General features: G+C 40.7%; 2 protein-coding genes across 5 annotated transcripts in view; both read right to left on the reverse strand.

Moving 5' to 3' along the window:
• Positions 1 to 26,431, reverse strand: part of fam20cl (family with sequence similarity 20 member C, like) — a 35,838-nt gene that overhangs the window by 2,239 nt on the left and 7,168 nt on the right. The window lies entirely within an intron of this gene.
• Positions 187 to 26,272, reverse strand: LOC122871756 (dynein heavy chain domain-containing protein 1). Of its 4 annotated transcripts, none has more exons than XM_044187092.1 (45): positions 26,146 to 26,267; positions 24,727 to 25,181; positions 24,165 to 24,359; positions 23,833 to 24,036; positions 23,638 to 23,748; positions 23,297 to 23,453; positions 23,098 to 23,169; positions 22,733 to 22,987; positions 22,296 to 22,439; positions 21,694 to 21,805; positions 21,211 to 21,425; positions 20,848 to 21,091; positions 20,429 to 20,586; positions 19,685 to 19,810; positions 19,241 to 19,517; positions 18,877 to 19,004; positions 18,424 to 18,622; positions 18,251 to 18,342; positions 17,886 to 18,114; positions 17,577 to 17,702; positions 17,368 to 17,465; positions 14,095 to 17,260; positions 13,875 to 13,995; positions 13,550 to 13,709; positions 13,164 to 13,446; positions 11,497 to 13,054; positions 11,040 to 11,145; positions 10,556 to 10,688; positions 10,272 to 10,458; positions 9,744 to 9,846; positions 9,196 to 9,324; positions 8,850 to 9,041; positions 8,249 to 8,668; positions 7,714 to 8,125; positions 6,452 to 6,550; positions 6,127 to 6,303; positions 5,575 to 5,753; positions 3,573 to 4,604; positions 3,302 to 3,476; positions 3,115 to 3,189; positions 2,505 to 2,730; positions 2,183 to 2,274; positions 1,952 to 2,101; positions 1,021 to 1,646; positions 187 to 876 (listed from the first exon to the last, which is right to left on the reverse strand). In XM_044187092.1, exons 2-45 carry the CDS (start codon positions 25,098 to 25,100, stop codon positions 445 to 447), a joined length of 13,749 nt encoding a protein of 4,582 aa, XP_044043027.1. In that variant the 5' UTR covers positions 25,101 to 25,181; positions 26,146 to 26,267; the 3' UTR covers positions 187 to 444. The 4 variants fall into 4 exon arrangements, 3 of the variants coding, with proteins under 3 accessions (XP_044043027.1, XP_044043034.1, XP_044043043.1); XM_044187099.1 differs by lacking the exon at positions 26,146 to 26,267 and adding an exon at positions 25,988 to 26,100; XM_044187108.1 differs by lacking the exon at positions 23,098 to 23,169.

Genomic DNA, 26,431 nt, shown 5'->3' on the forward strand with positions numbered 1-26,431 from the left:
TATATACATACAACATCTTAACAGCTTTCAAAACAACTTAACACCAGCTGAAAACCAGCTTATATAGAAGTGTAGTACAGGGTGTCAGTACATCATGACATCACTGTTCGGTGTGGTTATGGGTGTATAAGACCACACCTCGGACCACACCTAACAGGTGGATCACACAAAAATTATAAATTGCAATTAAGACATTGTGTAAAGCTTTTAATGAAAAACAAAAATTCAAAGCATTACATTTTGTAATGCTTTGAATTTTTAAAAGAGGCATTATACAGCAACAGAAAGTCACATACATTTATGTGAATAGTAATCCTAATGACAAATACATTTACAAGATTTTTCATGTAGTATGAGTAAGGACTTATCAATCCAGAGTTGTTTATTCAGTAAAAGCATCTGAGTGCCAGTCTGGTGCATCACAGCAGGTAAAACCACGTTGGTTTAGTAGAGCATACTCACTAGCCTCACCCTTCTCAAACTACACAAAACAGGATTTAGCTTGGCATGAAGGGGAAACATAGTGATAATGTTAACATCTGCCAGTCCCCAGTTTCCATTCTCCCGTTCTTCATCGAGATAGAGCGGGCAGTGATAGAGTGGTAACTGTGAGGCAATCGATGGAAAAGCATGTGCGACTTGGACATTGCTGGTGTCCTTTAAATGTGAACTTTTACAAGGGAAGGTATCTCGGGCAGTATTTGTGCTCCTGACTTGAGCCCTGACACAAACAAGTGGCAGTGAGCATGGCTGCAGGGAGACTGTGTCCTGTAGGGCTCCTAGCTGTGTATCCCATGATGCCCCTCTCAGCTCCAGGCCACACAAGTACAGAGCGTCCAGGGGAGGTGAGGCTGGGTATGTACTATCACTCAGAACCTGGAAGGAAGATAACAATATAAGTACTCAACCTGCTGCACCTGCAAATAGTTAAAGCAATAGTAGGAAATTAACTGTTCTCATCCACTGGATTCCATAAATAAAAGACCATTTTAGTACGATTTCATTATTTGTACGCTTTACCTGAAAATGCAGGGCTATATCACTGATATATTTGCGATTTACTTGAGCAGCCTCTCTCATCACTGCTGCCAGAAAGCCTCTAGCATTTTTGAAAGCAGATAGTCGGTAGGCACCAGGTGGATCTGAAGTGTTGTGGTGCCAGAGATAAGCACTGAGCAACTCTGCCCTCCTCTCTAAGTGAGACAAGTTAGTGAGCTTGAGGAGGGAAGCGAAGGTTGGCGTGCTGTATTGAACGGGCTGTTGGAGCTGCGAGAGGAGCAAGGACACCAAATCAATGAGATCATCCCACTCAGCCTGGAGGAAGTCATGTAGGGGACTGTGAGAAACAGCTCCTGCATTTGTAGCTATGCTGTCATTCTTGTGTGTGAGGTAACTCTTCAGAGCCTGCAGTCTGTCTCTAGCATGGGTGTAGGATGGCAGTGTGGTGGGCTGGTTTAGTTGGGTGTAGAAACTCCTCACTGTTCCTTGAGGAGTCTGGGAGGCCTGCAGTAGTATATTCAGATTGTGGCTATTGATCTTGATAATCTCATCTGCCACATCTGCACTAAAGCCCAGCACAAGGGGGTCATTGATGTTTGCTGAATCCTGAAGACCCTGCTCCAAAATCTGCAGTAGTCCTGACAAATCTGGGGACATGAAACATAGCCACAATCAATACATTGTACTTACACAGGATAGTTGACAAACAGAAACACCCACTGTGGCTCTAATGCTTGCACACCTTGCTACTTGTTGTTTGTGATGTTGATTTAGGAATGTAGCCTCATTTAAATGCTGCAATTATGTAGTTTGCTCTACATAAAGGCTTAAGCTAAATGTTTAAAAGGTAAGAGTAAAGAAATCTTTGCTAAAACCCTCTGTCAGTTCACTGGCTCATCAATCAGTTTGTAAGATGTATACTATGCAAAATACATTAACGTTGTTTGGTTACCAAAGTGGCCAGGATTGCTGATAATATTTGAGAGCATGTGTGGTCCACTGCCCAAGAGAGGCGGCACTCTGCTGAGGCAGGTCTTGGCAACGCTCTCCACCACCTCCAAATCTGCAGAGTCGAGTACATGGCCGCCATGGACTAGATTGACTATGAATGAAAAGTACAACAAGGTTGAAGCATACAGTAACTGAACTAGAGGGACAGTTGTATTTGTTAATGCTGCCTCACCTGCTATATACTGCAAAGCCTTAGTCTTGTCATGGCAGAGACTAGCAATGCAAATATGTGCATCCATCAAAGCCAAGAGATCTTCCTGACTCCTAGGTAACAGAAACAATACGCATGCACAGGCATAAACTCTTAATCCATCATGACATATGCACCATTTGAAGAATCTACCTTGGTTTTAAGATACTGAGACGTAAATTCAGGTCATATTTGGTTTCACTCTGAATGGATATGACAGGAGAATATACAAATATTTTTCGATGAGACAACACCTCTACCGTATAATAAGTATAGTATACAGTATGTGGGCCCATATCCTCACCAATTGGAGATTCTCCCTTGGCCTAAGTATTTATAGGTCTGTCTCTGCAGTAACACAGAGTGGAAGATGGCACAGTGGAGGAGGGGCTCCATGTTGTCTGCTGTGACACCTGACAATGATTGACACCGTATGATGGACACCACCTGTCGCAAGGAACAGCTCAATTCCTCCTTCAGATCCCAGGGAGAGTCACAGACCAGAGGCAGGGCACACATCCGCACTGCCGCTGTGTAATAATAAAAATAATAATCATTTTTAAAATCATAATCATGATTACAACCTGAGCAAATCCAAGAGAAACAGAGGTTACTCTAAATTAGATCACTTAGGAGGAATCCTAAATGCCATTATTAAGAAAGAAAACTAAAGATTGTGAGATTGCTTAAATTAATAAATATGGATGTACGTTATGCTCTAAATGCACACCAGTGTACTGAGTGTATTCTGTTTGTGGAAGGTCGTGATTAGACTGACACTCTACAGTATATTGAACAATATTTATAACTGGTGGTACAAACAAAGACTGGTTCATCCCTTTGACTATGGCTATGCTGACTGACCTCGAAAGGAAGACTTGGATAGAGCAGTAATGGCAATATAATAGATCTACCTGGTATGGAGCATGATGCATATTCTTGACTTATAAACCACAATCGGAAGCACGGGTGAATCAGGCATCGCTCCTCTGTGCGACAGGTAGGTAGGCAAGGAGGCAGATAGGTAGATCCATTAATAAAAAGACTGGGTTGTAACTTGGGTTGTAAGCATTTGTTAATGATAACGAATGGACCACCTACCTCTGAAAGAGGACATCAACCGACTGAGGTGAGCCACTACTTTATCATCCCATTGTTCCAACAGGTGACAGTTGTTAAAAACCAACCAGTGGCCATCATTAACAGCTTTGTCCAGCATTGAGAGAATCACCTCTCTGTCACAAAGAGCCCCAAAAGAAATTACTTTCACCTGAACCTGAAACATATTCATTGAGAAAAACATCAAGTACTTCATTGATGTACATTGGTTACAGCCATTAACTTGAAACAAAATTAAGCAGTATATTTTTACCTTCTTTGTTTCTGCTACACAGTGGGCCAATTTGTTTATTAAGTGAAAAGGCTGAATGCTTGTCCACTTATCTCCTCTTGGACTGGGCAATGTAAGGATGATGGGTCCCTCATGTTTGACAAGATATCGTGAGAGGGCCTCTGGGTTCCCAGTGTGAGGGGCCTCAGTCCCAGCTGTTTGTCCAGGCAGGCAGAGGTGGTAGGTGGCCATGGCCTCAGCTAATCCCTCCAGGCAGTTTGGGAGCATCGTCTTCCAGAGGAGAGCACGCTGTAGCAGGGATAGATGGGAGTGAGAGCGACAGGGAACAGCACCTGCTACAGTGGGGGAAGGGAAGTGCAGGTACTCCTGCCACTGTATGGGGCAAGTGGAGAGAGAGGCAATCAACCCTTTGAAGACCGGGATCTTCTCCAAGCAGAGGAGCTCTGGGTGGATATGTGGGGGTATCCAGCTGGGCAGAGTCCTGGTGGGCTGTGAGACAGTGGGAGGAGGGGAACAGCGTTTTACTGTAGTGACAGGTTGTTCTACGTCTTGAAGGCCCCTGAGGAAAGCCACCCTCTCAGCCTCAGAGCAGAGCTGGTTGTGTTGGAGCAGTGCCACAGACACCAGCAGCTTCAGAACAGCGGCATGACTCTTGAAGAGACAAGGCCTGTATTGGACGAGCAGCTGGGATACCATCCGGTTTGTGACCTCTGGTATTATGTCCCCTGGCACTTTCCGAATATATGACACTAATGGCCTACCCTTCACTATGAAGGCCTCTTGCATAACTGTGATGAAGCCACGTAGGGAAAAGTAGTAGGCAGGGGAAAGACTGGACACCTCCCGCAGAGCCTGGTAGAGGGCAACAGCCAGCCTCATTAACTGTCGGGGCGCAGCCATCAGGGACTTGTGGTATTCCAGCTCCTCACTCAGCTGATGGATCTCAGCCTGCAGTTTCTTCATTGCTTCTTGACAAACAGCCATGTGGAGGAGAAAATCAGAGTCCCTCAGAAGTGAGGTGTTAGACTGCAGGATGTAGTCCATCAGCGCATCCTAAGACAAGATTGTGTACAGTCAACTGATGGTGCAGCTCCAAACAACAGCAGATAATTACATTATCATCTATCAAGTCAGATTTAGCATAAAATAACTGCACTCAGCTTTAGTTTGACTTAAAGGTATAAAATAACCTTTTCAGTCATTGACCACAATCACAGTGGTAGCTTGATTAAGAAATCCATGAACCACTCTCTAAAGCCCAGTCCATGATTGGTGTACAGTATCCTTGCCACAACCACCATGTGTTGTTAGAGTCCACATGGTCTTCATTCCAACTGCAGACCAGGAAATAAGGTTTACATAGCCCACAATCTAATGCAGATTATGTGAACATGCAAAGCCAATAATCATTTGAGCCCGACGGATGTCAGCCAGATCAATCGACAAACTGCAGAGCTTTTAGATAATGGCAGGACTTGTCACCTCACAAAACTCAAGAACCCTGTGCAAAATATTTTAACAAGGTATTTTTAGATATAAAATGTAGGATTCTGCAACTACATGGCTCCAATTCACAAACTTATTTTGGTGCATAATTAAGAAGAAACCTGACAATGACAGATGCCATGGAAACAAAGACAGCAAGTGGTGCTATCATCTAATCAGGTGAAAGAAGGGTTGATGCTGATGTGATCTATTGTGCAACCTACTTGAAATGAGGCTTGAAATTGTTTGGAATGTAAATTCCAAACAAATGCCTACTGACCATAGCTATGCAACAATGAGCAAAGCAAAAATTTTGGGCAACAATTATGAGACAAGCAAACTCTGACGGTCAGGCAGAAATCAGTGCCAGTTGCAGATTGGCCTTTTAACACTTTTCAAATCATACTGTTTTGTTCAAGAGAAAAGAAGCTCACATTGTCCCACATTGATTTCATTCTATTTCACTGAATCATATGAGACTAAATAACCAAGAGAAACAGTATTTGCATGATATGATGGTAAATGGTGGTCTTGTCACCTCTTCTGTGACCAGTTTCTCATGCAGCAACTGCTTGTCATTCTGGAACTGCAAGTGTTGAATCAGCAGCTCTTTACATTCAGACTGCAGAAGCTGTGTCAGCATAAGCTCCTGGATCTCTTCTGAGCTCAGAGAGAGGTCAACCACACGTACCTGAGCCAAGATGGACGGATGGATCGCTAAGGAACAAAAGCAAGAACACCTAGTGAGCCACTGCTTTCAGTTGAGTCATTTCCAAAATGTCCAGAGAGTCCATTTCATTCCTTTCTGTTTTTAGGTAGCCCATGTTAGGACCTAACTCTTTATGCACAGCATAATACAAACAGTATAGAGCAGTATGCTGTCTCAATACTGAGTGTAATTATGATCTGTGAAAAGTTATTAGTATATCTAAGTATCAGTTACAACTTTAGCCAATCACCAAGACAAACTCTTATTGCACAGGGATGATGAATGGATTTGAAAATCCTGCACTTCTGTTACAAGCAAAATGCCAAGTAAGTGACTTTAACAGAGACCTTGTGCAGTTGTATTGACTCTATAAATCCTTACCACTGCTAAGCAGCTGGACAGGCAGATGGGTGCTAAGGAAGAGGCAGAATTCAGGGTGGGCCGGCTGAACATGCTGTTCTAACGCTGAAAAGCAACATCCAGCAGGGCGTGCCAATCTGGCCAGAAACTGTGGACTGGGAATCACACGTTCCACGTGAGTTACCAGGACTCTTAAACCTGCAAAACCAAAGGTTAGAATGACATAAGGCTGAAAAAGGACATGGTAACTTAGAAATTGCACAAAATTGGGTACCAAGTTAACTATAACATTATGTAAAGCCAAGTATTATGATATTTTTCATTTGTGTAACATCCCCTAATTCACCTTTCTCTGCAGCCTGGTCCAGCTTGTCCAGCAGCTCTGGATCATCAGCACAAACCACCATTCCACACTCTGCCTCCTTCTCAAGCTTGGCATTCTCTCCTGCAGAGCAGACACTTATTGTACTGGTAAGTTTTTCAATATAATTTACAATTCACATAGGCTTTGTAGTGATGTTCTACACAAATAAATAGGGGTAAAAACTGTGTGATATATACAGTATTTGCTACATGTATTTTCTGAGCACAATGTTTTGTTGCTTGTAATGCTGTTTATCCAGGAAGGTAATACAATAACAGTTAAGAAAATACTTTGGGCTTTTATGACTTTTCAAAAAACTAAATAAATTTATGACTGTATTTCTGGGAAGTTGCAATAGGCATTAGTTATTATTTCTATAAGGTTAACTAACTAAAAGGTTAACTGATTAGTGGGAAGCCTAAATGTGAATAAATGGACTGTCATCACCAATTCTGTAGGATATGACGTGATTATCAAAACAAGCCTAAAATGTCAGGGGGGTTTAGATCAGTGGTTCCCAACCCTTTTGGTCTAAGTTAGCCCCACAGCCCTGTCAACTGAACTCACATTCCCCTTCATCGATTCCCACCTATCATGCACCAAATGTATAACATTATTGATTATATAAAAGTGGATATTGTTAGAATAATTTTTTCATACAGTTGAAGTGTCAATGTTAATGTTGGTTTGGTCAGCAAAACTACCACCACTTGGAGTGAAGCTGGACGTTCCAACCATTTATCCATTACTTTTAGCTAACTATTTCAACCGTTTATCCATTACTTTTAGCTAATCATTTGAACTGTTTAGTCATTACTTTTAGCTATATAGAGTGAAGCTGGACGTTCCAACCATTTATCCATTACTTTTAGCTATTTCAACCGTTTATCCATTACTTTTAGCTATTTCAACCATTTATCCATTACTTTTAGCTGCCTGCTGTAGACTTCTGTGCTCGCTTGCTAACTAGTTTTGACGCACTCTTCCATAATTGCAACAGGTACAGTAGTGTTCAGGTGTTACAGCTGCCTTAATATGTGGATATTTTCTTTTAATCAATGTCATAATTTCAATTTTGTCAAATTAGTTGAGCTACTTTGCAATCTTTCCACATACCCCCTGGCAACTGCAGAAGTACCCTCTGAGGTACAAGTACCCCCTGGTTGGGAATCACTGGTTTAGATGACAGTGTGCAACAAATGGGAAAATCCCAGCACAGCTGTTTTGTAAATCTAAGGACCTACCTGTGATGAGCCAGCTTTGAGAGCTTATATCTAGATGTTGCTGGGTGTCTGCCAGTAGAGGCCAGCACTGAACCCAGGCACTCCTGCAGCCCCACAGCAGCAGCTTTGCAATCATTCTGGCAGATGGAGCATCCTGGAGCATACCTAACGCCTGACCCAGAGGCAGCTGCAGCCTCTCAGACAGAGGGATGGGAAAACCGATAAGGGGGTAAGAATGTGCAGCATCAGAGTGGGTAAACAGTGAGGTTCTGGGGTCCTCTGGGTTTATGTTGATGCTTCCTGTCTGACATAGCTCCCTCCACTTGCTCAGCAGATCTGCACGCAGATCAGGTCCAAAGGGGCCTAAATAAGAAATGATTGCAGCCAGGATAAGGGAATCTCCTGGTAAGGATAGGTTATTTATCTCTGCCTCCTGATGGGAAAATAGAGAAAATCATAATCATTCATATAAAAAATAATATTAAAAAACATGTGGTACGAAATTAAGCGGCATGTTTAGGTGACATGTACAGTATATTTACAAATTCTGTGCTACCTGAGCAGCAGCCCTCCAGTCTCTGATATGTATCTCCAACTGTCCTGCAGCTGTAATTACTTCTCTTTCTGAGCTCTCAGCTGTGTGCAGCTCCAGCAGTAGCTCCTCCAGTTTTCTTTGTACCAACTGCAGCTGAAGCTTGACATCCTCTAGACAATGGTATGCATCCTCCTTGTGCTGATTGGCCAGGTGCAGTTGACCTCGTGCCTCTTCAGCCAGCACCTCTAATTGCTGCTTGACCAACTGTTGGTGTTGCATACAGCAGTACTCATACACAGCCTGGACCCATCGACACAGGGACTCACAGGCCTTGCTCACCTCTCGCACAGACTCTGGCACAAACTGGGGACAGTGAACTATCTGGCCGAGTTGCTGCAGCTGTTCATTTGTCAGACTGTAGCGGTCAAAAAATTCCAACTCCTAGGAGAGATATTTGAGATATTAGCAAGAAAGCTATCCCAAAACAGCCTCTTGTGCCACTGTATGCAGAGCAATTGGACTGCTAAACCACTGCTGAACGTTATAAACGTATGTATGACACCACTGTACTGTTTTTTATTATTAAAAGGTATGTTCTAATATAAATATTTTTTCCACACACCTGGAAAAAGTTGGATTGTCCAAGAAGCTGTTTAGCACTCTCCCATCCTTGTGGACGATTAAACAGCAAACATATGGCGTCCATGATTTTCACCACTCCATCAGGTGGATCTCTGTAGTGGCGCACCTCCTCCAGGTCATTTGGATTCAGACAATTAAGAATCTTAAGGCCTGACAGGAACAAAGGTCTCTCCTGGAAAAAATATTTAAAATATCAAGATCATTTTCTGTGACACTTCAATTCTCTCCTATAGAGATTTGACCACCCAATATCTAAATATCTAAGTATGTTATATTATTTATATGATTTTAGATGCAGATATTAATAAAACAGGAAATCTGTTTACCAGTTTCTGAGTGTGATTTATCTGCTCTTCCAGATGATACAGCTTGTTCTCCTCCAATACACATGTCTCCTTGGCTTCCTCGAGCAGGTTCCTCTGGTAATCTACAGCTCTGAGGAGCTCTTTCTCACACTGCAGGACGGAGAGGAAGGAAACATACCATTGATGCAGATATCTAAATTTGTAAATATGTTGTGTTATAAGGTAAATATAACATTCAAATTGCAATATTAACTGAGGTACATATGTAGGATTACTTTAACATAATATCTTCTTTAAAAATTAGATAAAAAAATAAATATTACTGTTAAGAGTTTCTCAGTGTCAAATTAATAAACAATATTCGTGCTATATAAGCTATATAAGTGCTCAGGATGTTTTTTAGCCTCCATAAGCCTCTGAAGTGCACTGAATATACTGCTTTTATATCATTTTTGACTGTGGTGAAAAATAACCTCTTGTGTTAGAGAAATAGTGGCAACCAATATTGCTGCAACCTTACACAGAATATTGATCCCACTTAAACTACATGCTGAATTGCTCTACATTACCTGCTGTGTCTCAGCAACCTTTTCTTGCAGTCTTATTAAGTGCTGTTTGTACTGCATAATTGCGTTGTTGTTGACATCCAAATGAGACAAAACAGTGGCAACTCTGAAAAAAATACAATAGTTACAGTAGACCAGCATGTGTATTTCTGTTTTGTGTTAAAAAGATATAATAGGGTGTCAAGAAAATATAATTTAGACCCGTACAGTCTACTGCAATTCAATTAAACAGGTCTGCAACAAATGCTACCTTTGTGAAGGTTGTGTGTGTTTAATTTTTGTTACAACTATGTTAGATATTGTTCAGGATGTAGTTTGTGGTGCAGCTGTGTTGGATTGAATGATAAATTTCAGTATACCTAATATTTTTTTGTTTCTTGTAGGTACAGTACGGGGTCACTTAATCAGATAAAGCTAGCTCATAGTAGTATAATCAATGTATGTAAATGTATTGGTATATGCACAGCAGCACATTAAATACTTGAGACACAGGGAGAGAAAATTCTACCCAACTACCGGTTTAAGAACTACCTGTTAGCTTGGCTGTGTCGTTGCTTGTGCAGATGGTTGCAGAGGTAACCAAAGTGGGCAATGAACTCCATATAAGTCTGAGGGCTGAAAGGCTGAGCTCTTAGAAGGACAGAAGCATAGTGACATGCAGATTGATGGATTCCTGCCATAGCCACAGACAGGCTGGCTTCTGAGCCTTCTCTCTCCACTAAATGAAAAGAAAAGGAAAAAGAATATGTCTCAGTACAGCCTGGATATAACACTGCCAGTAAAAATGGTAAAAAATAAAGTGAGTATAGACTAACTTTGGTGGTGTGGCTGACTTTTGTGGGGACTGGTTTTGAGGCATTGAGCAGCAACTTCCACTAAAGACTGGTTGGACCAAGGCTGGTACACCTCCACACAGCAACTGAAGCTCAGGGCCTTGGTCAGTTGTGCCTAGATCACAAAGGATAAAGTCTTCCATTTAGGTCTAGTATTAAAAATTACATTAGAAATTTTACATACTTAATGGCACAACCTGCACTTTATATCACATAAGAGTAGAGACCACTTAGTCAGCATTTAAGTTAGGACTGTGTGTACTCAACGACATGAGCTACAATTGGACTGTGGACCTCAGTGACTCAACTGTGATGTGACAGTTGGGGTACAAAGGGTCCTGCACCCTAATCAAGGGTGTGTTTAAATGGTGGTGCCTGGGCTGATTTCTCCACATTACTGGTCTGAAAAGTACAGGTACAAAGCTTCAATGAGAAGAGTAGTAATTCAAAGAAAATACTTATTTACATTCCATCCATGGGTTCTATTGTTGGCAGGTATCTCACTGCTGTCTGACATGGTGAAGGGAAGCAACAGGAACACATGTACATTTTTGTGGCTTTGGCTCAAGTACCTTTGTTAAAAGAAAAAGAATGAATATGGTTTGCAATACTCACATTTTCTTTTTCAAATATTTACTGTAAGTAGTCAGACAATTGTCCTATAAGCTCATTCTTGTAAATTATGTTACATCACCATCATCATCAGTACTACTACAGTACAAATGGATGTAGTGATGAATCACAAGTACATTAGCATTACATACACTTTTGGCTGACAGTAAATACACTAAATATATTTCTAGGCCTAAACTTTCAATAACACAATTTGATGCAGTTAAGTGGTAATGACTGGTAAGTTAGGCCTAAACAGTGTGGTAAACTAGCATGAGGACTAACAGATTAATTAGGTATTTTCTTCTTACTTGTCAAACATCCAACTGTCCATAAGGTATCTTCTTGAGTTTTTCACAGCAGTCACTCTGGAAACAAGGTTTCTCAACTCCTCATTTGTGTAGAGCCCTGGGTAGGTTCTGTGGGCCATCGCCACCAATAGTTCTTCTCTGACAGACTGGCTAATTCCTTCATGGACCAGTATGATGACTTTAACTCCATTCACTCTAGTTTGATTCCCAGCCTCTTTTAGGATTTCATGCAACTTATTCTCATTACCAGGATGCACCTCCATCAACTGGTGGCCCGTCACATAGGCAGCTAAACGCACAGTGGTTTTACGTCCTGTGCCTCTGTCTGAGCCAATCAGCACTCCGTGACCTCCAGGTATGAGCAACGCCCTGAGGATATGTAACAGCTGACTCACCCTCTGTCTGTGTACAATGAATCTAGTTGTAATGTTGTAGTCATTTTCAGCTTTCTGTCCTTTGTCTTCATCTTTTCTGTCGATGAGTGCATACAGCTCCTGCAGTAGTACATCAAGGTCTTGTTCCTGATAAGAACAGCTACATTTAAAATTGTGTTGCTGATTCATTGACTTTGGGACCTCAGAGAGCTCAGGACCATATACAAGCTTAGCCATTGTGCCCTCCATATGCTGAACAATCTGGGGTTGCAGAGGGTGAGTTTTTAGGCTTGCCTCTTCTGAGTGATTGTTTTCAGACAGAAGGGAAGGTTCACTCAATGTATGGCTTTTCTTCAGGTCTGACTGGCCAGCTGGTTTTGGCTCTTGAGGCAGATTTAGTGTATCTACACTCTGACCTATTGGCTGACAGGTGCCTGCTGTGTCCACGAGTAATGTGTGAATAGCAAGGCTTGTGACAGTGTGTGGGTCATCTAAACTGCCAGGCCGGGTATCATCAACCAATCTAATTCCATAGTGTGTTGTTGCTGTCTTGGCTATGAGTGACACAAGAGTTTTGCTTTCATCCTCTGAGCATAATCTATCACCGAAAGTGCGCATGCACTCATGCATCCAGAGATGTGCTATGTTAAGAACTGATGCTACAGGTCCTGGCAGGACTGGAGGGATACCTGATAGTGAATAGTCCTTTTTCTGCATTGTCCCTGTGTTTGGCATGTTAGACTGCCACAGACACATCCCCCAAAACACCTTCTGAATGTCATGATGGGAAAATATGAAATGGGGCCTCTGCACAGTCTGCTGGAATTGGTCACATACTGCATGATACAGATTTTTAGTTGCAGTGATGATACAATATGCCATATCCTCACCACTCTGCTTAAGTGGCATTTCTTTGAGCCAGATTTTTAGCCGAGGAGAATGAATGGACAATATAACATCCATAGATAGGCTAGGTAGCACAAAGATGGAGAACAGGCGTGAGAGCCTGGAGGATATCACATTACTGTGGTGATTGCCCATTCCAAAGACACAACAGGTAGCCATGTAGCTGATGCTTCCAGAACTCAATAACTTGAAGTGGTAGGTATCAAATATTAGAACCTCTCCCTTTGAAATACTCTTTCGTAGCGTCTCTAGAGCTGTTGACGTCTTCCCAAAGACATCTATCAACAAGAACGATAAAAAAAATTAACCTTATAAAGCTTCACACAGTGCAAAATCAGATTGAAATTGAATCATACTAGTTCTCCTAAAGTAAATTTTCTTACTCACCACAGGGGGCTTCATGCAAATCATCCACAAAAAGAAGCAGTTTCGGCTGTTTTGGCATGGACCCCATAGTGTTTTTACAGTTCTTCTGGCAGCTGATCTTTTTCAGTATAGTGCGCAGGTCTCTGGAGCTCAGGAGTGGACTGGCTGGTAGGCTAATATGTGGCTTGTCAAAACTCAGCAAAGTTTTGCACAGAGTGGTTTTTCCAGCACCGGGCTCTCCTGCAAGCAACACTGGCTGGTTTGCCTCCAACATGAGGTTCAGGAGATAGGTATATTTCCAATACTATGTAAATAGATTGAAGACACTTGTCAGTTAAAATGTTTAAATGCAGTGATCAGTACATTTATGTACTTTCACTACACTAGACAGAATGTCCAGGACAAACCTTGGGAGTGATGGAATTTGTCAACAGTGTGTTCTTCGGGCATATCTTGCTGTTGATGTTAAAAAAATGTTCAAACACGCTCTCTTCATCAGGAACCACAATTTTGTCCCAGCAAGAAAATAGCACTTGACGGGCTAGTAAGTCAAACTGTGGCCAGTGGCTGAAGTAAAAACATAAAATACATGAAGAAAATGAGTGATTGACATTGATTTTGTAGGCCTTTTGTAAAAACAATACTGATTACATTTATAGCGATAACATACATACTAAATTATTTGCGTAAATATATGTGACTACATAACAACTTCCATGTAGAGTATCTTACCGAGGATGCAGATGTCCACCAAATCCCCAAATATAAGCCACCAGAAAAAGGTTCCTGCCGAACAGGTCTTCTTTAGTGTGGGAATCTGTGCCTGCTGTGCCGGTTCTGTGTAGAGGTATATCTGGTGGGAAGAAAAGTGATGATGTATTAATAAAAGTAAAATCACTACTAACTAGTCTGTATGTTTACAAGGTTAAATGTTTATGAGTAATGGTTATACCTCTTTTGTCTATTTGTGGTATTGCCTCAGCTTTTTCCATTTCCTTCCCAAAATGCTGTAGGAGGGCACGTAGGATCCGAACAAATGACATGATTTCTTGCAGTCCATACATGAGGCTTTTAAAAGATTCTCCTTCATTATGGATTGCAGAAGTTAATGCGTTTTGCCTAAGCAAACTAAGAGTTCTGGAGAACAGATCTTCAGCCAGACGATTCCACATTTTCAAGGTTCCTTGATCCAGTTTGTGTTCAAAAGAGAAAATATCCATTTCACTCTTCCACACAGCCTTCCACAGATCAGTACCTGTGAAATAAACAAGGCTGCAACGGGTCACTGCAGAGGGACTTGCATCACGTAGGTCTGTGATCTCCATAAGTACCTTAAGGTGTGATTGGGATGGCAGTGTTTCACCTGATGACAAGCACAGAAATGGGTCCTCAGGACTGCACAGTGTGGTTAAGTAATCTAACCAGCCAGGCTGCCCCACAGGATTCCCATCCATTACCAGCCATTTCACTATCGATGTCTGATCACTTTTCTTCTTATTGTTGCAGATTGTAGAACTTGTTGGTTCATGTCGTCCTGAATCTCTCAGCACCTTTGCAACAGCTCCATCTTGCCATCCTCTCTTTTCACAGAAGCAGCCAAATACCTCTTCATGGGACATGGAGTTAGGAAATAAGACCACAGTGTCAACAGAGTTCCAGGTTGAAGCAGAGATCTGTGGCTCTGCCTTTGAGATATCTCCTTCAATCATATCCTCATTTTCAAAAACATGTTCCGATGCCTTGGCAGCCAGACGATTGAGTGCTCCAGCTAGAGTAGAGTAACAGGTTGTCTTTCCACTACCTGAGGGGCCTATAAGCATAACTGCCTGAGAAAACTTCATGGTCTGATAAAGTGTAAGAGCAGTGCAAATAATTTCTCTGTCAAAGTGAAACCATTTCCTTTGTAATTCTTCTAAAACTGCATCTTTAAGTTGGTTATTTTCTTCTTCCTCAATGTATTGTTGGAAAAGAGGAAACTGGCAGACTATAGGAAATGCGTCCTTGAAAATGATGTAGAACTGTGAGGCTTTCTTGTGCTCATAAAGAACAGGTAATAAGACAGACAGAATCGCTTTGACAATGGCTGTCTCCTCCATTAATCCCTGTACAATTGACAAATGAGAACTGCGCAACCTGGAAAGCTTTTCACTTTCTTTTCTATCCATCTCAACAACTCTGGCAGTCACATTTTGTGAAGACATAAGATCAGTTTGTTCTGCAGTTTGTTTAGCTTCATCTGAAATTTCTCGCTGCCTTACACTTTGTTGAAAGTGTAATTCAGAGGCAGAGATGATCTTTTGTAAGACAACAAGATAGCAGCTCTGGTCGTCAGTGATGAAATCAGGCAGACAGAGGGAATCCTTGGCCAGGCTGATGAGGCACACCAGATGTCGACTTAAAGACTTGGCCTCTGAGAAACCAATGGAAGTCAGCATTACTTCTGCAATTATCCTGTAATCTGGATGGGTTAACGCAATCGGTCTGGTTGCACATCGCAGACTCTCTGGAACCTCAGATGTGTACCTCTTTGATGAGATGAGTACACATCCATAGCTTAGGCTGGCAGAAATGCTTTTCCCTGCAAGTACCATATGGCATTTTGAATCAACAATGTTTTTGCAACCTGTGACCCCATCAGCAGTCCTGTCCTTTGGCTCCTCATTCACTCTTTGATTCTTATTTCTTGTTAACTCAGAAAAGGATTGGTGAATGTCTACAAGATGCTGTCCCAGTAATGACAGGATCCCTTGTGTTAGTAAGTCCACAGAGTCCAGCAGAAGCCATGCTCCAGTCTGGAGGGCGCCCAACAGCATCCGCTGAACAACACCAAGTCTCATGCTTGGACAACACTGTTTATTGACAACCTGTCGCCCCAGCGCTTTTCCTAACTGGACTACAGTCTTTTTCTTTCCAGACATGCAAGGTCCACTCACAAATCCAGATCTGTAGCCTGTAAGAGCAAGGAGAATCCCCAGTATCGCCCGATCTGTGGACGGAGTATGCACCATCACCCAATCTTCTGGACCAAAATACTCATAATCATATTGGAGTTGATGGCCCAAAACATCCACATAACATGTTGAGTCATCATTGCCTTTCAGACTCCAATCTTCTGAGTTTATATGATACTTCATCAAACTTAGCCACTCAAAAGACGACTCCAGAGGTACACAATGTGCCTCCATGAGTTGAGATAGCTGCTGTGCATGATTCATTGTAAGTTGCACTAAAGCACGCAGACACATCATCGTGTACTTAGAAACCAGAGATTCACTTTTAGCTCCTGTGACTGCATCTCTTATGGAACGGCTGAGGTTTTTCAGTTTTGCAGAGTTGTATGCCTTTATGTTGCTCAACTTCACTGGGCTTGATTCTTGGAAAGCTTGTAGAACAACACTGCACCAAACTGCCTCCTCAGCCACCAGCAGACACTGAAGAGGATATTCAGACAGCAGATCCAGCACAGGTAGTGCAATTTTCCTCTTATCAGCAATGTGAAGCAGGACATCTCCAAATGTCTTATCACATGCCAAACCTTGACTAGGTGGTTCAAGCTGGTTTCGCACAACAGCACATTGTTTCATGAGCTGTACCATGGTCAACTTTAATTGTTTCTCAAAAACACAAAGCCAAACCAAGGCATTGAGATTTGGTTCCAAAGGAGACAGAAAGGTAATGTGCTCCTGGAGGCTGCCAAAAAAACCCAGCACCTTCATCTGTCTATGGCTTTCAGATGTAGCCCCACAGCTCTTTGCATATCTTGTATTAGATTGTATTTCACAATCCACTTCGAGCCAACATACCTCTTTAAAACATTTACGTACAAAGGGTTGCAGTGTGAAAGGCGTTGGGTGAAAGGAGAGTAGTTGTATCACTTCCCTGTCACTCAAGAACCAGAGTCTTGGAAATTGTTCACAGAGGGTGTCCAGGAGATCCACCATCTGGTTAGAAATAGCCTCCATTGTAGACAGATCATCAGTGAGAATCCGAGAAAGGCTATTACCATGGAATCTGTCATTTGTCTTCTTGGAATGAACAAAGTTCCACACATGAGGATCACTTGATATAGAGTGCATAATTTCCTTAAATGTCTCATCAACTGGTCGGAATTGCTCCAGCTACAAAAAAATAGAATAAAATCAACACTTATCTGACATGTAAACTTAAAGCAAAGCTCTAAAATGGAAAAAATGAGATATGTTTGATGTGTGAATCAGGGACATACCAGGTCCACTCTCTGAACACTAAAGGATGTTTCATTGAATATCTTGGTCAAGAAGGCCCATATTTGCTGGTATCTTTCAAATAAATAAAGCAGCTTCCCTATTAATATTGAAAAGGAAAGCAAACGACAATACAATGTTCATACTGTTTCTGCACTTGGTGGTACATTCTCAAAATCCCTCTCTGTTTTTTTCTGAATATCCACCTTACCAAGATCTTGTAATGACTGCACCCAATCTTCCATCTGCAGCCTGAACTCAACACTGTGTGGGGACTTCAACATGGTGGAAAGAGTCATCAAATCATTATCTATCTCAGCAAAATGTATTTCCAGACCTGAGTGAGAAAACACATGGCAAATCCCAGCCACTTGTTAGCAGAATATTGCTTTTAGACAATTCCCCCTAGCAACGGAGTCAAAGTAGTAATTCAACAAGCATGCTTACAATGACTAGAACAATGACTACTGTATGGTGGTGCTGTATTAAATTTATTTGCTAGCTTGTTATTCAGTCTCACCGATGATGGTGAATCTCGCATCATTAGAGGAGTCTTGACTGGCAGTTTGGAGATTTGAAACGGTGCCCTCTCTGTGCTGCTCTCTCTCTGTTAATCCATGTTGTGTTTCACAATGCTGCCAAACAGGGCATGTGAATTTATCCAGCTGGAAGAGTCTAGCTTCCCATCCCTGTCGAAGCTTTTGGAAGGTCTGCTCCATGTTACACTCTGCTTGTGCATCCCTGCATATCTGACAGAGTACAAGGTACCATAAACAAAAGTAATCAAGTATCATGTGTTAATGACATATGCGGACAGTTTGATGTTTCCTGATTTTAGTAACACTACCATAAGATGCCAATCTGTAACATCGCTCCTGCTCTCACCTTGGTAATAAGTTTTTGGTCAACTTCAAATTGTTGAGACATCAGTTCAGCAACAGTCACCTTCTTCTCTGGGACATACAGTAGGCCCATGCCTGTCAAATGGAATGAATTTTGATCATTTTAGATATGCTGTGGTTGCATGCATGTGTTACAATATGGGCACAGTGTCTGACCTTCAAAAATAGCTTTCCAGTGTTTATGTTTGAGTGTAGGGCTCTGCAGCTTGGCCATGACTGCAAGCTGATGGCTTAAGCTTTCCAGGATTCCTAAAGTCTCCTGCAGCACAGCATCATGGGTAGGTATGATACATGTTAGAGATATAGCTTGCTCCTTCCACTTGGCAATTTTCCCCTGAGCTTGTGACACCGCAACCTGACAAAAGAATATTTCAAATGATTTGTTTGGTTTAATTCATATGGACAATAGTGATGGCTTAGGGGGACTACTTCTTATCTCCAAAGAAATAAAAAAGGTAATCAATTAAGGAGAGAGCAAATTCAAGTTCAAGTAAATTTTAAACAAATTAGTTATAAATTTGTCATCAGCATGACAGAATAATTACCTCCTTGCCAAACATAGTTAATCATCTTGTCAATAAGCAGAGAGAGGTTCATTTGATATGTTACCTCAGTAAAAAGCAACTGCTTCCATTCTTCCATCCATTTTGTGTACACAGCTATCAGCTCCCACAACTCTTTTCGGGCTTTGACCTTCTGAACATCTGTTGTCAAAATGGTCAAATCCATTGGATGTTCTAATGGGAGGCAATAAAACATAACAGTCTGACAAGATTAGGATTTTTAGAAAGACAAGAGTTGTTGTAAGACCAAAACCACCAGGTTTTTTTTGTTTGTTTTTTTGCTTTTGTTATGGTTAATTAATCTTTTTTTTCTTGTTTAACCTACCAGCGGTCAAAGCTGAAAGTAAAAGTTCAATAGTAACAGTCTCAAGCATGGAAATAATGTATATCCTTAATGTATACCATCTCACCTTGTAGATTTTGACTGTTCCTACTAAGTTGTTCCAGCTTTGCATAGAGAATGTGCACATGTGCACACATGTGGTTCAGTTTGGAGACCATCTCATTTGCATTCTGGCTTGGGTCAAGGAAGGGTCCAGATGTAGTTTTAGAGACCATATTTTTAAGGTCACAGACCAAAAATGAGAACATTGTGTCCAATGCGTTAGCCACTGAAGGAAGGCGGTGGCACACAATGCTATCTGCTTGCTTCAAGATGGGAATAAAGCAATCCCACATGGCCAGCATCTAAATATAGAACACAAAGAGAAGCAGACACACTGCAGTGTAAAAAAAAAAGCTAGAACTGAGATGTGGTCAAACAGCTGTAATGTTCCGAAATAATGCATGAAATTGAGTTGTACAACTATAATGCGGTTATTAATGGCATCATTTTCACTTTTATGCCTGCAGACCTTTTCTTCCAAAGTCACCTCCTGTTCAGTCATCTTCCTATAGTTCATACAAATAGTGTTCTGGAGTGAGTGAATGTACTCCAAACATTTCTGTTTGTCAGTCAACATTTTCACAGATTCTCTCACCTGAAGAGAGAAGACAGATTAAATTTTACAAGTTTATCATGGCTAACAAACTATGTTTAACTAATGATCTAAAATGTATCTCCTGGCTGTAAGGTCATGGAGGAAACTACACAACTTAAATTTTGTTGACTATAGTTTTTAACTTGAATTTGAATATGAAAATGCTATGTAGTTATGTGAGTGAAAGACATCACTTTCTCACTGAAAAGTGCTTTTTGCAAAAACAGGGTGTTGGTCAGACAATGACAGACATGGTTGGTTTTGGGATCAGAAATCCTCAAAATATCTGACCTTAATGCACTATGCATCACCTGATCATTCTTGGATAATGGAATCTAAATTCAGAACACATTTGCTCTGACAAGGTAGAGCCCTTGGGATGAATAATTAAATTAAAGTGAATGTGTGACCAAAAGAGTCTCAGAGGAACTGAATCTTTAATTTACCAACCATATAAAGGTAAAAGAGGTAAAACTAAACTTTTTATGGCATCTTTTCCTTAGCTTTTGGGCTGTTTTATCTCTTTTGCATAACTGGTAATCTACTTCTCTTTATGTTTTTGTTCCTTTACACTTAAATTTTTCATGCCAGTCTGTAAAGTTTAAAGAGTGTCTATACCATAAGAGCGTATTTTGAGAGGTCATGTAAGTCTCTGGGTTCTGTCTTGAGTTCAGCAGTAGCCCTCTCCAAGTCTGATATGAGGCTTTCTGAGTGCAGCTTGTTCTGCTCAACAAGCTGCTCTAGCATTTCCTCCTCAATGAACCTCAACTGTTGCCCTTGAAAAACAAAGGCAAAGAGTATTAGAGCATTCAGCATAAATACAAAGAAGTAATTTCTCAACCCATCAACAAACCATACAGTTTTCACTATTTTACAAAGGCAGGGAACAATAACTAGTCATTTCTTTTAGGAAACATTGTTTCATTCATCCTTCCTGGTATGGGGCAATGCTGATTTGAAAAGTTCTTGAATATGAATCTTTTAGAGACTTCAAGTAACACTGTAGAGGATATGTAATTACTTTAGAGCAGACATACCTAGATTTTCCTTTATGTGGGTGCACTGGATGATGAACAGTTGGTTGGAGGTAGAGATTGATGAGGGAACTGTGTAGATTCTTTCAGTCCAGTGGCGTACCTTCTTTATGTGCTCCTCATACAGTAAAGCAGGCTGACCCTTCATGGATTCCAAAGAGGCTCGACTCCATTGGCTAATGAACAAATGGATGTCCACCAACCATGAGTAGCTCTCATACAGATGCTGGATTTCTAGTTCAGCTTCCTGTGCAGAGAACAGTGAGAATTACTAGAAACACATGAGCAGGTGTGCAAATTCTTTAAAACGACAACTAATTATGCATTAACATTGGCTAGTATTTGATTTGAAAGTGACAGTCTTGCCTGCATGATCTTAGCCTGCTCTTTCTCAACTTGTTTCGTAATGTCATTGATGCTGATCTGCCACTCCAGCTGTCTCTTGGGGAGGGGGTAGTAGCAACCATGCACCCTGTTGCCCTGCACTGTTAGCAAGGTCTGTTTAGATGGCAGGTCTTTGAGAAATCGCCAGCAGCAAAACCTTCTGTGTCCAGTCATTCCATCATTGTTCTTGTTCTCCGCTGGGAATTGAAACACATGGACACTTAAAACAATCTATCTTCCAACTGTTTATAAAATAAATGATAAAAAAAAAACTAATATGATTTTGGAACCATTTCTGTTTTTAGACCACATTGATCCATACAGCAACAGGAATGCCAATGTTGGGTTGGGCTCAGGCATATTTTCATATGAATACTGGGTTTGGGTCAGCAGAAGCTCAAATAAACTGAAATCAAAACAGTGGAATTTGTAGACCAGCAACAACTTCAATGCAAATGGCCGTACTTGTAATAGTAGGATGTTCAATACAACTGAAGTCAGAGGTTGAATCCTGAGCAAAATCAGAGCTGAAGACACTGTTGCTGATCTCCAGGAAGAATCCACAAGTGTCACACATCTACCAGAGAAGAAAGGTGTTATGAGGCTGGAGATAAATTCATGTTCAAAATGCTGTTCAAAATTACAAAAATACTGCTTGAATGAACAGATGTAATAAACATAACATTTTAAATATAATGTAGGTTTTAATCCTACATAAGTGTTGGATTGGTCTTAATGAAAATGATGCTGTTATTGATGTTGTAGAGCAAATTTTATATAATTTATCATAAGTATGTCCAAGGCTTTACATCTGTGCAAATTAACTTTTTTGACATATTCATACTTATTTTTTTGTCCTTCACATTTCACTGTGTTTTAGTAATCCTACCACTCTACTAGTGCAAACACTTTTCTGTTTATGGAGTGTTCAAATTATGAACTAGAAAAGTGATTTTACCATTACCAATTGTCACAAATATGAGGCACATTTCATAGTGCCCACAACTGAAAAATATACTGTAATGTAGGTGTAGCTGCATTTGCAACTGTGGGATTGTGTAAATCACCTGAACTGTAGAGTCACCAACAGTCAGGAGTGCTTCACTCACTGCTTCTTGAAAAAGATGTATTGCTGGGTCCACAGTCAGCTGACTATTGGCATTGAAACACAGCTCAGTGTGGAAGAGACAGCACTGCTGAGATTTCTTCCTCTAACAAACAAAAATACATCAACAGCATTCATTTAATTCAATGTTAATTAAATGATTAGTCAATTTGCTTTATCTGATGCATCCTCCATTATTTTATGTAGCAGTGAGGCTTCAAAGTAATTCAGGTTTTGTATCCATATTTCTCTTGGTAATATCTCAAGAGCAGGTTGCAACAGTGCAGTACTAAAGACAGTGTGTGTTTTTAATCAACATTTCTTTTCTAGCAGGAAGGTTTGTGTTCTTGTAGGGGGACACTGCTATATAAGTGGAGTTAACGAATGCTCTCTTTTCACCTTCAAAACATTGTTGAGGAAAGAAATGACGTCTTGTCTGATGTTCGTTACGAGACTCTGCACAATCATTTGATTGATGAGAGCAGCAAAGTTTCCCAATTTCTGCAAAATGCTTTCAGACCAGGCCAACTCTTTTTTCAGCTCCTGCTGGTGAGCCAGATGGAGGTGAATAGGTTGGTAGCTCTTATTTGGCTTTTTAGCATATTCTATGTGCAGCTGCAGCTCCTGGTGTGCCTTGTAGCTGTTCTCTTTCACCTGGGGATAAAAGAACATCACTGCAATAAAAAATATATAGATAAAGTTCTACAGTGATAAGTATTAATAACATATGTTGTAAATAAAAAAATGCTTCCTAGAAAAATTACCACATGCCCATCTTTTCCAGATATTGACAGGCTTCTTTCTGAGATGAAACTGTACTCTTTTTTTTTCATGCTCTGAAATTGTATGCATGAACCAATGAAAAAATGTCTAAAGCTCTATATTACTCTATTAGTTAAGCTATTCTTAACACAGGTTTGAGTTTGTTATTTTGTTTTACGTCAGAAAAAAAAATTGTGGTACCGCATTTAGGATGACAGAGCGAAACTGTGATAACTTCTCAAATATCTGCAGACACTCTTGATTCATGGTTGTCAGCACATTCTTGAATTCCAGCAATGTGTAGGTGTTAGACTCCTCCTGGGGCAGCTGGTGTGTCCCTTTCAGTTCTTCAAATATTCTGTAAAAGATGCAGTATCATTACCAGGTAATCTGAACAACTAATGTTAAAGCTTAACATCTGTCCCATATAACAGTTAAAGGTCAGATCCAAAATTGGCTACAAGTCTAATAGCTCATTACGTATTACACCAAAAGCAACAACTTAACTAATAGTGAATGACTTGCACGTCGATGGCACTCACCTGCTGAACAGAAAAAGAGCATTTCTGAACTGAGGTACAGCTATAACCAGCATATCCTGCAGATCCTCACACTTGAGCTGAAAAATGATCTTGCGCACATTTCTATGCCACCTGGTGCAAAAAAACATCAAGCAGGCAAAGCATGAAGACACAAAACGAAAGAAGAGACAGAAAGCGCAGCTTATATGTACTTACCATGTAAAAGCTTTCCGCAGTCTAAAGTCCCTGAAAAACGGGATTTCCTGCAAAGCTGTCCACAACACAGACTCTCTGTACCACTCTGCCAGACTGACAAGTCCACCATAACCCCTTTCTGTCACATGTAGTACAGTATTAGGGGAGAAGATGTAGTGCTCAGAGCCAGCTTCACTAGAATGGACCACTCGCAGGTCATAGGGTCTAAAAACAAAGACATATCACTGTGCATTCATAGTTTATTTGTATGTATTCCAGCAGAATGAAATTACTACATAAGAACATCTGTGGGAGTCTGAAATTTAAGGGTAAATAACCTTATTTCAGTATACCTGTAAGAGTCCCCATCCACTTCTTTCAGGTAATAAAGCTCCAATTCTCCAAGGTCTCTTTTCTCAGCAAAGATATGAACTACCTCTCTGCCAGTGAGAGGAACTTTATTTGGCTTGGTCGCTTTCCCATTTTTCACAGTTGTTATCTTTTTATCCTTACATGTTGTGACTTTTATGGATTCTTTCTCTCTAAGACTGAAACAATATAAACTGAGTTTAAACAACAGAGCAATTAATTCAGGAATCAAATAGTTTGGGGAGTACATGTTAACAGCTACATTTGTCAGCTCTTTATGGCACTTTGGTAAGGGAAAAAAACACTGTGGGACAGAGTTCCTATAATACACTGGGACAAAAAAAAAAGATTTATTTCCAGCAGACATGCTCTAATGCTCATTTTTACTGAAGTAGTGTGATAACAGTATTGTATTTATGTCATAAATTAGCACAACTTTTCACATAAACTAAATTAGGAATGACATACCACAAAACTTTTAAAATTGTATCAAAACGAATGGGTGCATTAAAATCACAATCAATTCTCTGTTTTTATTCAATCTACCTCTGTGCTGTCAACTCATCAGCAGTTCTGATAGGGATGTCGGTCCCTAATGCTGAGGCCACCAGTCGAGGTCCTTCTGTCCATTTTGTGTCAGCTATGGCACTCCCAGGTCCTACTTGGGCTATAAGACGAGGGAGTTCCACCACTGATAAAGATCTGTCAGAGGTGACATTTCTCAGGACGGGGGCACGACTGAACAGAGGCCTGGCCATAAAGGCTGCTGAGGGAGGAAGTGGCTCTGGGCATAGAGGTGGTAAAGTCACTTCCAAAGAGCGGGACTTTTTCTTAACCTTAGATCCAGGCCTGGTAGTGTCTTTACCACAGGTGTGAGAAGCTCCCTCATGGGATCTTTCCTTAGAAGGGGCAGCGGACATGCTGCTGATCTCTCTATGAATACCATCAGCAGGTTTAGGTACCAGAAACTTTGTCTTGCCAATCTACATTAGGACTTTACTCTGGAATGTAGGAAAGAAAAAACAAAAAGGTAACATTAACCTGTAGCTGAATCATCACCACATCATGCTGTACCTCTCCTGCATTGTTAACTTGCCACATACCACAAACAAGATCAATTTTTTTTAGATAGAGATGTAGGATACATGAAATTAGCAAGGTCTCTATAGGGATCATTCCTTTTATTGTAAACAACAAAAATCATTTTAGACAGGGATAAGCCGTATCTTGAGTTAATACGAATACTATTTGCTGAACACAGAATTATCAGTTTAATGGCATAAAAATAGCCTATTGAAAAAAAGTTGTTACCATGTCATTGTCATTATATATTATCATCCTTCCATATATCTGACTACAAATCCTGAAAATTGTTACCATCTTGGTGTATAACTGTCTAATTTACATAGGATTTTTCCTAACCTAAAATTTGAAAAAAGTTGCATTTTCGACTGAGAATCAGCAAGTAATAAAATGCAGGGTGCAGCCTGCAAGTAAAATCTAGATGATAGTTATGTGCAGATAAGCGTTAGCTTACGTAAAATCTTACCAACAATCACAAAGCACTGACATAACTTGTTTTGACTTTAAGACCGTTTTATATGAATTACATTATACATTATATGATTAGAATTATTAACTTTTTATGGGTTCCTCAATTACAATAATGCATAATGTTTACTAGCAAAGCCTTACACGAGCAAGCACTTTCTGCTAGTTAACGGTAGCTAATTACGCTAACCTTGTTATAACAACTAACCTTAAAGTCAAGTCCGTAAGCAAGGTTAGTAAAAAACCAAATACGTACACTTGCCGCAGTTTAACACCAGTTCTTAATACTGCTGACGTCCAGATACCGAGCAGAAGCAGATAGTGACGTTTCTAAAGTTAAATAAATATTTTAAAACAACTAGCCTATCTAGCTATCAACATAAGGAACAAAACTTACTTGTGTGACTTTCTTACCTGGCTGTGAACAAGTTGTCAGCGCAACCACGGCGACGGCTCGTTGCCACGGTAACGCACAGTAACTTAAGGCTGTGGAGCTGGTCGGTCTGCTGGTGAAGGTCAAGTACGCCATTCATAACCCTTAACCTTATAGCTTTTTTTTTTTCATCCGACATAGCTTGTCAAGACTACAGTAAACAGCAGAAAACACTACAAGAAATCACGGCAAATCATTCCAGTAATCCAGTAATATTAATTTCTTCTGTTGCCTGTGTAGGCCTACAACCTTGTAGAAGTGAAAGTG

The sequence above is a fragment of the Siniperca chuatsi genome, linkage group LG3 (assembly GCF_020085105.1).
Source record: "Siniperca chuatsi isolate FFG_IHB_CAS linkage group LG3, ASM2008510v1, whole genome shotgun sequence".
Lineage (NCBI taxonomy): Eukaryota > Metazoa > Chordata > Actinopteri > Centrarchiformes > Sinipercidae > Siniperca > Siniperca chuatsi.